Source organism: Chiloscyllium plagiosum, unplaced genomic scaffold, assembly GCF_037043375.1.
Source record: "Chiloscyllium plagiosum isolate Xiang-an unplaced genomic scaffold, Cpla_swu_hap1 HiC_scaffold_35, whole genome shotgun sequence".
Lineage (NCBI taxonomy): Eukaryota > Metazoa > Chordata > Chondrichthyes > Orectolobiformes > Hemiscylliidae > Chiloscyllium > Chiloscyllium plagiosum.
Window position 1 is genome coordinate 10,648,649 of NW_028270173.1, and position 13,400 is coordinate 10,662,048.

Below are 13,400 nucleotides of genomic sequence, written 5' to 3' on the forward strand. Positions count from 1 at the left end.
TTACATCCAGCAGATGGCAGTGACACACAACCAAATCCTGGGGACAATGAAAATCAGAAATAAAATCAGAAAATGCTGCAAATCTTCAGCAGGTCAGTCAGCATCTGTGCACAGAGAACCAGAGTTAAGAGACAGTTAAACATTGGGGATACAGCATATCCTGGGATAGTGTGGATTGTGTGTAATTCACCTCCCCAAAGATACAAAGAGTTCAATAGAGGATGCTATGTAAATGCAGCTTTGTCACCCTTCAGTGTTTGGATTTCTCCCTCAGGATTTCATGTTCCGGGTGCAGAGTGAGAAATGGAAACACAGAGAAATCCCAGCTCCAGACTGGGAAACAGGTGAAGAGATGGAGGATGGGACTGAAGCAGGGAGTAAATGAAGGAAGGAGAGACACAAGATATTTAATTTACTTTTTATTTTCACCATCTGACATTTATATTTGGATCTGATTTATTGACAGTTCGGTTGTGATGTTACAAAGTATAATCTCAGAATTCAATAACACATTCAGTAACATCCTGTTGTCAATGGGAGGTTTCTGACCCCAATCCCTGACCCAGACCCTAAACCCGGGGGTCATTGTGACGTCAGGGAGGCCCCACCCCTTTAACAGCTGATTCGCAGAAATTTATTTAAACCCCAAACCGTGAAGAAAGGATAAAGTTTCCCAGTGAATGTATTCCCAGTGAAGGTGTGGAGATGGGACTTGGTGTCCACGTTGTAAAATGAAACTGTCCCAGATTCATAACTGAGATAAACTCCCACTTTCCTGGGGATCAGATCGACAGGGAGAGGGGATTGAGGAGAGAAGTTTATATAAAACTGATCCTCATCCCGCTCCATGGTCCAGAATCCATTCTCTGGAATTGGACTGACCCATCTCTTCCTCTCCACAAACACTGAGGCTACTCCCAGATTCCAGCCCCGATTCCCCACCACCTCCACCTCCCAGTAATGTCTCCCCGATGTGAATCCCTCTGATCCCAGGACACAGAGACAGTCTGTAAACCTCTTCTCGGTGTCAGGGAGACCCCTCCGGGCCCCGGTACGTCTCAAACTCTTCAGATCCTTAGAGATCTCGAGGCAGGGATTCGCTGTTTCCACATCCAGGGTCACAGAGACTGGGAGAGAAACACAGGGAATTAGAGACAGTCCCTGGGTATGGGTCTGTGGGGGAGGGATGTGTGTGTGTGTGTGGGGGGGGTGGGGGGGGAGGGGAGAGGGGGATGTGTGCGGGGAGAGGGGAAAGAGGCATGTGTGCGGGGGGAGGTGGGATATGTGTAGGGGAGAGGGGAGGGGAGAGGAGGATATGTGCTGGGGAGTGTGGGGAGAGGGGAATGTGTGTTGGGGGGAGGGGGGAATGTGTGTGGGGGGAGGGGAGGGGGAAGGGGAAAGTGTGCGGGGGAGTGGGGAATGTGTGTGGGGAGAGGGGAGAGGGGAGAGGGGAGAGGGGGATGTGTGCGGGGGAGGGGAGAGGGGAATGTGCGGGGGAGGGGAGACGGGAATGTGTGCGGGGAAGGGGGGAGCGGGATATGTGCAGGGGAGGGGGAGCGGGATGTTTGTGGGGGGGAGACGGGGAGGTGCATGGTGGAGAGAGGGTAGGTGTGGGTGGTGGGGGAGGGCTCGGTGTGCACGGTGGGCAGAGGGGAGAGGTGGATGTATGTGTGTGGGGGAAGGGGGATATTTGTGCACGGAGGGGAGCAGGATGTCTGTCCATGGGGGAGAGGGGGAGGGGTGCGTGGGGGGAGAGGGGGAGGGGTGTGTGGGGGGAGAGGGGGAGGGGTGCGTGGGGGGAGAGGGGGAGGGGTGTGTGGGGGGAGAGGGGGAGGGGTGCGTGGGGGGAGAGGGGGAGGGGTGCATGGGGGGAGAGGGGGAGGGGTGCATGGGGGAGAGGGGGAGGTGTGCGAGAGAGAGGGGGAGGAGAGTGTGGGGGAGTGGGGGAGTGGGGGAGAGGGGGAGAGGGGGAGGTGTGCGTGGGGAGAAGTGGGGGACGTGTGCATAGGGGGGAGAGGGTGAAGTGTGTGCTTTGGGGAGAGGGGAGAGGGGGATGTATGCGGGGGAGGGGGAGAGGCGGACGTGTGCAATGGTGAGGGGAGAGGGGGACATGTGTGGAGGGTAGGGGAGGGGGAATGTGTACAGGGGAGTGGAGGATGTGTGTACGGGCAGGGGGAATGTGTGTGGGGGCAGGGGGAATATGTGCAAGGGCAGGGGGGATGTGTGCGGGGAGAGTGGAGGGTGAGGATGTTTATGGGGAGGGGGATTGTGTGTTTGAGGAGGAGTGGATGTGTGTATGGGGGAAGGGGATATGTGTGTGGGGGGGGGAAGGGAGGGGTGTGTATGGGGGGGGAAGGGAGGGGTGTGTGTGTGGGATGGGGAGGGGGATTTGTGGGTTAGGGTGAGGTATATGTGTGGGGGGTGGAGGAGGTGTGTGGGTGGGGGTTTGGGGGAGAGGGGGATGTGTGTGTGGGGGGGAGGGGGAGATGTTTCTTCAAGCTTTATTCAAGCTTTGTCTCTCAGTTTATACCCAATATACGGAATGAGCTGCCAGAGAATGTGGTGGAGGCAGGTACAATTGCAACATTTAAGAAGCATTTGGATGGGGTATATGAATAGGAAGGGTTTGGAGGGATGTGGGCCGGGTGCTGGCAGATGGGACTAGGTTGGGTTGGGATATCTGATCGGCATGGACGGATTGGACCAAAGGGTCTGTTTCCATTCTGTACATCTCTATCACTCTATGACTCTATGACAATGGGATATAGCTCCAGCTGCCTCAGTGAGAACAAGCTCCTGTTTGTGGGAGTCCCACTGTCATTCATTATTTTCCAATATCATGGGGGAGTGAAATGGGTTTTCACAAAATTGGAATTGGAAATGCTGAATCTGATCTCAAATTACCAATTAAACCTCCTGAAATCTAATGTCATCAATGGCACTAGTTAGACTGAAGTCAGGACCATTGGGAAAGAGCTTTATTGAAACAGTGGGGACAGGTCAGAGAATGTTCACTCGGTTGGTTCCTGGGATGAAGCAGTTCCCTTGTGATGGAAGGATTCAGGCTGGGGCTGTACTCATTGGAGTTTAGAGGAACGAGAGGTTCTTATTGAAGTGTATAAGATGGTGAAGGTGTTGACAGAGTAGACATTGAGAGGCTGTTTCCCATCGTGGGGGAACCTGGAACCAGGGACAGAGTTTCAAAGTAAGGGCCCTGACAATTAACATGGAGATGAGGAGGGATGTTGTGTCTCGGGATCATTAATCTTTGGAATTCTCTCCCCCTTGGGAGCAGTGGAGCCCAGTTCATTGAATATATTGGAAGCTGAGTTAAACAGGTTTTGGATCAATGAGGGAGTTGAAGGTTGTGGGAGTCAGGCAGGAAAATGGAGTTAAGGTCACAATCAGATCAGCCGCCATCTTTATGAATGACAGGGCAAGCTCTCGGGGTCACTCCTGCTCCTGTTTCTGATGTTCACATGGGATTTTCACATGGACATTATTTTGAGTTGTCAGCTTTTGAGTTTCTTTCCTTCCTGTGTGTTAAAAAATAAGTGTTGAACTCACTTTCACATTCATAAATTCCCTTCCACTCTGGAAACAGAAATAATAAATAGACTGAAGAATTTAGAGTCATAGAGTTGTACAGCATGGAAACAAACATCTGCTGATCAGATATCCTCAATTAATCTGATTCCATTTGCCAGCACTTGGCCCATATCCCTCCAAACCCTTCCTACTCATCTACCCATTTCAATGCCTTTTAAATGTTGCAATTGTACCAGCATTCACCACTTCATCTGGCAGCTCATTCCATACACAGGTGGCAGGGTACGTGAAAACGTTGACTCTTAAATCCCTTTTAAATCTTTAACACCCTCACCTTAAACTAATGCCCTCTGGTTTTGGACTCCCCTATCCAAGAGAAAGCCTTGTTTGTTTACCCTATCCATGTTCCTCATGATTTTATAAAACTGAAAAAGGTCACCCCTCATCCTCCGACGCTCCAGGGAAAATAGCCCCAGCTGATTCAGTCTCTCCTTATAGTTCAAATGCCCCAAAGCAGGCAACGTTCTGTCAACCTTGTATAAACCCTTCCAAGTCCCACAATGTCTTTCCTATAGCAGGGAGTCCATTGAATGCAGTATTCCAAAAGTGACCGAATCAATGTCCTGTACAGCCACAACATGACATCCTAACTCCTTTACTCAAGGCACTGAGCAGTAAAGGCAAGCATACCAGATGCCTTCTTCAAGGGCTTTTGCCCGAAATGTCGATTGTCCTGCTCCTCGGATGCTGCGTGACCTGCTGTGCTTTTCCAGCACCATTCTAATCTTGACTCTGATCTCCAGCAGTCCTCACTTTCGCCTTCTTCATTGCCCTGTCTAACTGCGATTCCACTTTTAAGGAACTATGAACCTGCACCAGCTGGCACTCGCACATCCTCCACAGGTCAGCTGGGTCTGTGACCATGTGGAACACAGTATTGGTGTAAGCCAGAAAAATCCCCTCCAGCCCCGGTCTGCGCAGAGTCAAACCTGAAAGCTGCTCACACAATAGGCACAGGAATGGCACCACACAGACAGAATAAAGCTGGGCGGACAGGGGCCAGCCCTGACACACTCCTCTCCCACAGCGTAGGGGCACCGTCAGGGACCCGTTAACCTTCACTGGGCACTCTACTGCGGGGTACAGAACTCAGATCCCGGCGACAAAACGTGTCCCAAACCCGAAAGCTGACAGAGTCCCGAGGTGCCAAGGGGAGTCGAATGTGCCCTGGTAAAGATTTTGTAGTTTGTGCTGAGGAGGGAGATCGGGCACCAATTCTTTAACAAACAGATATTCCCTTCCTAGGCAACAGAGTGATGACGGCCCTGCACCAAGAAAGGGACATCTCTCCGGTGGCGACACATTCCTTCAGGATATCCCAGAATGCACTGAGGAACCCCACGGTCAGCCCGTCCAACCCCGGAGACTTGCCCCGGAAAGATGGTCGTGGGCACGGATCAGCTCCAACATCAGAGGGGCATCGAGCCTCTCGGCGCCCTCAGGGCTGACCTGCCACAGCTCTTCCCACAGAACTCTGCGAGCTTCCTCACTGGACAGATCCGGAGAGAAGACAGCCCGATAATAGGCCCTCACTTGGGCCCTGATTCCCTCCGGATCCAAGACGAGGGATCTGTCATTGGCACAAGGAGCTGCTGGTGGATCCCGGGCCCTTTTCCCAGCGAGTAGAAGAAGGGGGAGCCCTGGGTCAGGATCCTGAAGGAACTGGATCTGTGATCTCACGTACACACTGCGGGGCCCAGTGAGCTGCAGATCCCGGAGCGCGGCCTTCTTCTCTTCATACACCCCCCACAGGGCTGGGTCCACATCGGGCTGACTGAGACGTGACTCCAGGTTGAGCAGCTCCTTCTCCAACCCCTCGATCCTGGATTTCTGCCTCTTCCTCACTGACCCTCACACAAACTTCTGACAGAGAGACGGGCATGAGCCTTGCCCACATCCCACCATAGCCTCAAGGAAAGGAAGCACAACCCCAACCCCAACCCCTCCACTCCTCCTCCAGCCGGTCCAGAAGTGACAAAATGACCCCCAGAGCCGCTCCTCCTCCAGAAGCAAGTTATTAAAGGGCCAGTACACCGACCTCACCCTGACGCTGAATGGAACAAGCTCTCCCCGACACCAGGTTGTCATCAGAGAGCAGTTCCTGTCACATGGAGACCTTCGGAACATGGGAGACGTACACCCTGGAAATGTAGAGGTGGTCAATTCTGGACACTCTAACCCCAGGCCTCACAAAGAGGAAGGCAATGGAATCGGGTTGGAGAGTTGACCAGACATCTACCAAGACCAAGTCAAAAGACTTAACCAAGTGTTAGGACACAGGTGAATCTTTTCTATGTTGCTGGTTTAAATTAGCAGAGGGGTTTACCCTGTGTTGTAACAGTTTGGGGGCTCGTTACCAGGATTTGAACAGTTTGTGTCTCAGATTCGTGGTTTGAACAGGTTTAGACAGATTTGAATAGATTTGGGGTATGAGAAAGCCCAGTAGATTTAAACACTTACAGATTATTATCCCAGATCTTTAAATAAAACATAGGTGCGACAATTTGTTTAATTTCGGTGACTTGTGATTGGTTAATTTAAAAGTGAGAGAAATGGCTCTTCAAATTGCGAAAGAGGTTCTGGGATTTGAAAGTGATTCTCAAATTTGTCAAGAAAGTTTAGAAGGAAAGAAAAAGGCCATACTTTTAGAATTAGCAAATAAGTTAGATTTGGGTTTAACCGAGGACAAAAGTGAAGCTGACATTGTAAAGGAGTTACTCAAATACTTAGGTGTGTCAGAGAAACAGACAAGTGTAGTAGAGGTAGAAAATCTTAAATTAGGATTGAGGAGTTAGAAGATAAAAAAAAAGACAGAGAGGAAAGAGAGAGGGAGAGAGATGAGAGAGAGAGTAGAAAAAGAGAGAGAGAGGAAAAAGAGAGAAGGTTCTGAGCTGAGAGAGAGAAGAAAGGGAGAGAGAAGAAAGAGAGAGAAGAAAGGGAGAGAGAAGAAAAGGAGACACAAAACACAAAAATCCTGCCCTCACTAGCTCGTAGCACCGGGCGTAATCCAGATATTACCACTCTCAAGGAACTCCTTTTTAAATTCCTGCCTAACTCTCTGTAATCTCCCTTCAGAATCTCAACATTTTCCCTTCCTATGTCGTTGGTTCCAATGTGGACAATGACCTCTTTCTGGCCCCTCTCCCCCGTGAGAACATTCTGCACCCTCTCTGAGACATCCTTGATCCTGGCACCAGGGAAACAACACACCATTCTGATTTTTTGCTGCTGGCCACAGAAACATCTGTCTGTACCTCGGACTAGAGAGACTCCTAACACAATTGATCTCTTGGAAGCCAACGTACCCCTTATTGCGTTAGAGCCAGTCTCAATGACAGAAACTTGGCTGTTCGTGCTACGTTCCCCTGTGAATCCATCACCCCCTATATTTTCCAAAACAGCATACTTGTTTGAAATAGGGATTACCACAAAAGACTCCTGCACTAGCTGCCTACCTCTCTGACCTTTGCAGGAGTTAACCTATCTATTTGACTGTATCTGCGACTTTTCCCCCTTCATTTAACTGCCATTCATCACATCCCCTTGCTCTTGTAAATTCCTCATTGCTTCTAACTGTCGCTCCAACCAATCCATTAAATCTGACAGGATTTGCAAATCACTGAATTTATTGCAGATAAAATCCACAATAACCCTTAAACGCTCCTTAAACTCCCACATCTGACAAGAAGTGCATATCACTCTATTAAAGGCCAATTTTGCTTCTTCACAATCTACAGACCCAGAAAGTAACACCATCTTATTCCTCTACAAAACACTGCTTCAGGTTAAATTAATAGTTATTTGTATTTTCAGTTTAATCAAGAGACATATCTCAAAAAACATATAATCCAAAAAGAACCCACTCTACTCGCTACTGCAGACTTTCTGTAGGCCACACTTAAATCTGTTCACGTATCTGTTTCTATGCTGTGACTACACCCAAACAGTTCCTCCAAGATCAGTTGTGAATTTCACTGTTTGTTAATTTTCCCATATTCACTCCGATGTCCAGCAATACATGAATTCAAATAACAAAGGCAGTAACTGTGCAGGTTCACTGTGGTGTCAGTTTCTTTCTCAAATGGGGCAGAATATTGTCCTATTGTTAGAGAATATCTCCGCCTCCTCCCCCTCCCCAATATAGGGGGAAAGCAGCTGAAGATTTCTGGCAAAAACACTACCCTGAGAATTCCTACGGAAATGTCCTTTAGCTGAAATGATTGACCTTGAACAATCACACTCATCTTCCCTTGTGCTCAGTTTCACTCCAACCAGTGGAGAGTTTTTCCCAATTCCTGTTGACTTCACTTTTGGGAGAGCTCCAAGCCAAATATTGTGTCGATGTCATTGACAGTGAAAGCCATTATTATCCAGCTTTCTTTATAACTGAGCATTAATTATACTATCGTTAATGTTTATACACATAACAATCCAAATTTTAATATAGGAATCAAAACAAAGCAACTTATCTGAGTTTTACCAGGTTTAATAGTTTCCAGCATTTCGTTCCACACAGGAAATGGTAAAACAATGTTGAAATTTTCAGGAGACAGGACACCATCTGTTAGTGAGAGCTCATTACTATTATCACTAATCCTGCAAACAAAACAAAATGATTGTTGTAAGTTCATCACAAACACTTCCATGAGTAATTTTACTGAGTTTCAGTAAAGTACATGTTCTACCTCCTCTTCTGAGATGCTTCCTCCTGAAACAAACAGAACACCAATCTGAGTTGACAGAGACTGACTGTCCATATCTAAAAAGCAGCAATTGCACTCACATTGTTACAACCTGCTGAGCATTGTCAATTCTTATTATTGCAGACATGGAATAGAAAGAGGATGTAACAGAAAGGATATTGAAGAGCAGGAGAAGGTCAAAAAATTCAAACCACTGTAAAGGATTGAAGGAAACATTAATGTATTTTTCTGAAGTAAATATCTGACTTGAAAGCTGGCAATTATGAAAAGGATTGATCCTATAGATTTAGTCAACATGTTTCCATTTCTAAAGAACCTGAAAACTGGAATATATGAACATAATCTAATTACAAATAAACCCAATGGGGAGTTCAGGAGAAATATTGTGATCAAGAAAGTGATGGAAGTATGGAATCCACTGTCACACAGTGCGATTGACACAAATGTATAAACAGGAAAGTAGGGAAAACCATGAGGGAGGAAGGAGCAGAGGGAGATAGTGACAGGGGGAATGAAGGAGGATGGGTGACTGCATCATGTTGGGACTGTTCACAGTCACTTTCACTGAACTAATCTGAAATATAATCCCTCACCTTCAGAAATACCACTCTGTCTTTTCGTTCCAACTGTTTCTCCAACGTTGAGAGTTTCTCCTGAAGAGAATTTAAATTATCTTGAATTTTACAAAGATTTCGCTCCATTGGTTTGAGAATGTTTTCCTCTTGTTCTCTGAGATCTCGGAGTAAACTCTGCTCTTTCTCAGTCAGCATCTGGTGCATTTTAGTGAACTCGGATTTGATGTGGGTCTGCAGGCTGCTGGATTCCTCCTGTCAGGGGAAATATAAACACAATATGTTTCTGCAAAAAAAAACAAATGAACAAATCAAATTTTGAAAATCAGCTCTGGGAGATTTTACCTGAATTTTTGAAATCTTCTGTTTTTGCTGCTGCTCCATTTCTAGAGCAGCTGATTTCCTCTCTGTGAGAGATTCCAAAGAAAATTTCACTCGATCCTGGGATTTGGGGGAAGAAAATCAGAAAATAAAAGTGTTAGACCGTGAAAATGTGATGAAACAATCAGGGGATGGAATCTGTTTCCTTTTACCTTGTAGATTCCAACAGCTTCTTTAACCAGGATGAAGTGGTGCTCCCTGTGTTCCCAGAAATCTCTACAAATCACACAGACCAATTTCTTGTCAGTTTCACAAAACAGCTTCAGTTCTTCCTGATGTTCCTCACAGTGATGTTTACTTTCCTTCTCTTGCAGATTCAGATTTAATGTTCGTGCTTTCTCGGCCAGATTCGCTAAGGCCCGGCTGCCTCTGAGGTTTCTTTCTGGAAACTCCTGTCTCCATTCCGGGCAGGAGTTTATCTCCTGCTTTTCCCAACTCTGGGTGATACAGGAGTGGCAAAAGTTGTGTTCACAATCCAGTGGAACCAGATCAGTTAATAATTTCAGACAAATGGGACAAATTACCTCCTTGGTCAAACTCTGGACCTGTTGTGTGGAATCCATTTTCACCCTCAGCACTTCCTGAGTCAAACTGCTTTCAGTTTCAATGTGATTGCTTTTATGAACACATTCAGTTCAAAGGTTCCTGGTGAAATTCGACGGAAGACTTGAGAAGTTATTATTGGACATTAATCAATTTCCCATCCACTGTTTCATATCAAAATGAAATGTGGAGCAGTGGTCAGGAGAAACAGAGTGAAGGGACTGAAGGAGAAAATTGGAACAAAAGTGCTCAGGGTGAAAGTCAATGGAGTGTTGACAGTGGGAGTGGCTGGAAGGAGGAGGGGAAGAGATTACATTTTAACCCTGTAAGTGACAGAAATGCTGCTGTTCCCCTTCATGTTCTTTCACCTCTGAGTGACAACTTTGTTAATTCACTTGTGGGACATGGGCAATGTTGAATGTGCAGTATTTGTTGACAGTCCTGAGTTGCCCTTGAGAAGGTGATGGTGAGCTGCCTTCTTGAACCGCTGCAGTCCATGTGCTGTAGGTAGACTCACAATGCCATCAGGGAGTGAGTTTTGGGATTCTGACTAAGCAACAGTGAAGGAATGGTGATACAGGACGGTGAGTGGGTTGGAGGGGAACTTGCAGGTGATGGTGTTCCCATTTATCTGCTGCCTTTGTCTTTCTCGATGGAAGTGGTTGTGGGTTTGATAGGTCTGTCTGAGGAACTTTGGTGAATTTTGCAATGCATCTTGTAAATATTACACACTATTGCTACTGAATGTCAGTGATGGAGGGAATAAATGTTTGTGACTGTGGAGCTAGTCAAGCAGGGGCTGCTTTGTCCTGGATGGTGTCAAGCTTCTTGTTGGAATTGCACCCATCCAGGCAACTGGGGAGTACTCCATCACACTCCTGACTTACGCCTTGTGGATGGCTTTGGGGAGTCAGGAGGTGAGTTATCTGCTACAGTATTCTGAGTTTTTGACCAATTTTTGTAGCAATGGTGTTCATGTGGCAAATCCAGTTAAGTTTCTGGTCAATGTTAAACCCCAGGATGTTGATAGTGGGGAATCCAGTGACAGTATCACCACTGAATGTGCAGGAATGTTGGTTAGATTGTCTCTTACTGGAGTTGGTCATCTGGCCTTTGTGTGACATAAGTGTTACTTGTCATTTGTCAGACCAAGCCTAAATATTTTCCAGATCTTGTTACATTTGAACATGGATTGTTTCAGTATCTGAGGAGCTGCGAATTGTGCTGATTATTGTGCAACCTTTGGTGAACATCTCCCTTTCTGACCTTCGGAAAGAGGGCGGCATGGTGGTTCAGTGGGTAGCACTGCTGCTTCACAGCGCCAGGGACTCGGGTTCAATTCCCGCCTTGGGCAACTGTCTGTGTGGAGTTTGCACGTTCTTCCCGTGTCTGTGTGTGTTTCCTCCAGGTGCTCCGGTTTCCTCCCACAGTCCAGAGATGTGCAGGTTAGGTGAATTGGCCATGCTAAGTTGCCCGTAGTGTTTTGTGGATTAGTCAGGGGTAAATATAGGGGGGGGCCGGGTTTCTCTTTAGAGGGTCGGTGTGGATTTGTTGGGCCGAAGGGCCTGTTTTCACACTGTAAGTAATCAAATCTAAAATTTAAAAGAATGTCATTGATGAAGCAGCTGAAGATGGTTGTGCCAAGGACACTACCCTGAGGAACTCCAGAGATGTCCTGGAGCTGAGATGATTGACCTCCGATAAACATCACATCTTCCTATGTGCCAATATGACTCCAACCAATAGAGAGTTTGCTCCCTGATTCCAACTGATTCCAGTTTTACTGGTACCTAACAACAGGAGTGGGTGTGGATGATGTGTTTAACCAAGTGGGACCCATAGCTGGAACGTGTTGTACAGTACACCCTTTAAAACCCTAATGCAGATCATTCTCTCACGGTCACTTTGGGAGAGACATCTCTCTCTCTCTCTCTCTCTCTCTCTGTGCTGGAACTAGTCACCAATTTGTAATGTCACTATTTGTTTGAATCCCACACCAGCTGTGTATTCATTTAACTTTCTTGCTTTAAGAGCTCAAGTGATTGAACTGAGGTAACTTCCAAATGATGTGGGATTGGTGAGAGGGATCCTGTGTATATTGTCACACACAGATTCCAACAAGCTGCAACACTGGAATGTGGAAAACCTGCTCAGATATATCCTTACCACAAAACAGAAACATGACAAATCCCATCCGGACAATCACCGGTATATCAGGCTCCTCTCGATCCTCAGTAAAGTGATGGCAGGAACCATTCACAGAGCGAGCAAGCTGCACTCACTCAGGGATCTCCTACTCACTGAGGCTATGTTTAGACTCCACCATGACAACTTGACCTCTGACCTCATTAGATCATTGGTCTAATCAAGGACTAAAGAGCAGAATTCCAGAAGGTGAGAATAACTTCCCCCAGGATGATGGCAGCTTTGACTGAGGCTGATACCAGGACATCCAGTCCATGGGAATCAGGAGAGAGATTCTCTTCTGCCTCACAGCTAGCAAGTGGTTGTTGTTGTTGAAAGTCAATCGATTTAACTCCCAAACCTCCTCAGAGTAGATGTTATTAAACCACCTGTTCAGAAATGTCATTTCACACCTCTGGATCAGGGGCCTTGAACACAGTCCTCCTGGCTCAGAGGTATGGACACAACCATTTCACCAGAAGAACCAGCCAGTTCCTCAGAGTCGTGTCCTCTGATCAGCTGTTTTCACCCCGTTCATCAATGAACATCCCTTGGTCATAGAATTGGAATGGAAATGTTCACAGATGATTGCACAGAGTTCAGTCCCATTTGCACCCCCTCAGACACTGAAGTAACCTGTGACAGTATGTGGCAGGAACTGGGCAATGTTAATGCTTGGACTGACAACATAGTAATTCACACTTTCATCTCCCGAGGGCAGGCACCAACAATTTATAAGAGGAGAATATCTGGTTCCCCCTCACCCCCAACCTGTGTCACCATTTCAAAATACCCCCACTGCCAACATCCTATAAGTTATTGGAAGTTAACCTGAACATCCACAGAAATACTGCAGCTACAATAACAGGCTGGAGGTTCAGGATTTTGCAGTGAGAAACTCCCCAAAAATCTGTTCAAATGGTACAAGTCAGGAATGTTAAGGGAAACTCTCCACTTAATGGGATGAGTGTAGCTCCAACATCTTTCCTTAGAACATCAGAATATTTAAAGCAGGAACAAGCAGGCTGCCTTATCAGGGCCAAGACACCATGATAAACATTCAGTCTTTCCAATACTGCTGTACATGGCCACAGTGTGGACCCTTTACAAGATACAGTGTGCTGTTTTGAAAAATATAGTGGGTGATGGATTCTCAGGGGAGTGTAGCACGAACAGCCAAGTTTCTGGTATCGAGACTGGCTCTAATGCAATGAGGGGTACATTGGGTTCCAAGAGATCGATTGTCTGCGGTACAGACGGATGTTTCTGTGGCCAGCAGCAAAATATCAGAATGGTGTGTTGCCCCCCTGGTGCCAGGATCAAGGGTGCCTCAGAGAGGGTGCAGAATGTTCTCAAAGGGGAGAGGGACCAGAAAGAGGTCATTGTACACGTTGGAACTAACAACATT

The 13,400-nt window shown here is 46.9% G+C and overlaps 1 protein-coding gene across 2 annotated transcripts; it reads right to left on the reverse strand.

The window, feature by feature from the left end:
- Positions 1-264: 264 nt before the first annotated feature.
- Positions 265-10,047, reverse strand: LOC148140046 (zinc-binding protein A33-like). Of its 2 annotated transcripts, none has more exons than XM_087979218.1 (6): positions 9,418-10,047; positions 9,230-9,325; positions 8,906-9,139; positions 8,295-8,317; positions 8,090-8,205; positions 265-1,127 (listed from the first exon to the last, which is right to left on the reverse strand). In XM_087979218.1, the coding sequence occupies exons 1-6, from the start codon at positions 9,826-9,828 to the stop codon at positions 613-615; spliced, it is 1,395 nt and encodes a 464-aa protein (XP_087835344.1). In that variant the 5' UTR covers positions 9,829-10,047; the 3' UTR covers positions 265-612. The 2 variants fall into 2 exon arrangements, with proteins under 2 accessions (XP_087835344.1, XP_087835343.1); XM_087979217.1 differs by having other exon boundaries at positions 8,295-8,368.
- Positions 10,048-13,400: the final 3,353 nt, after the last annotated feature.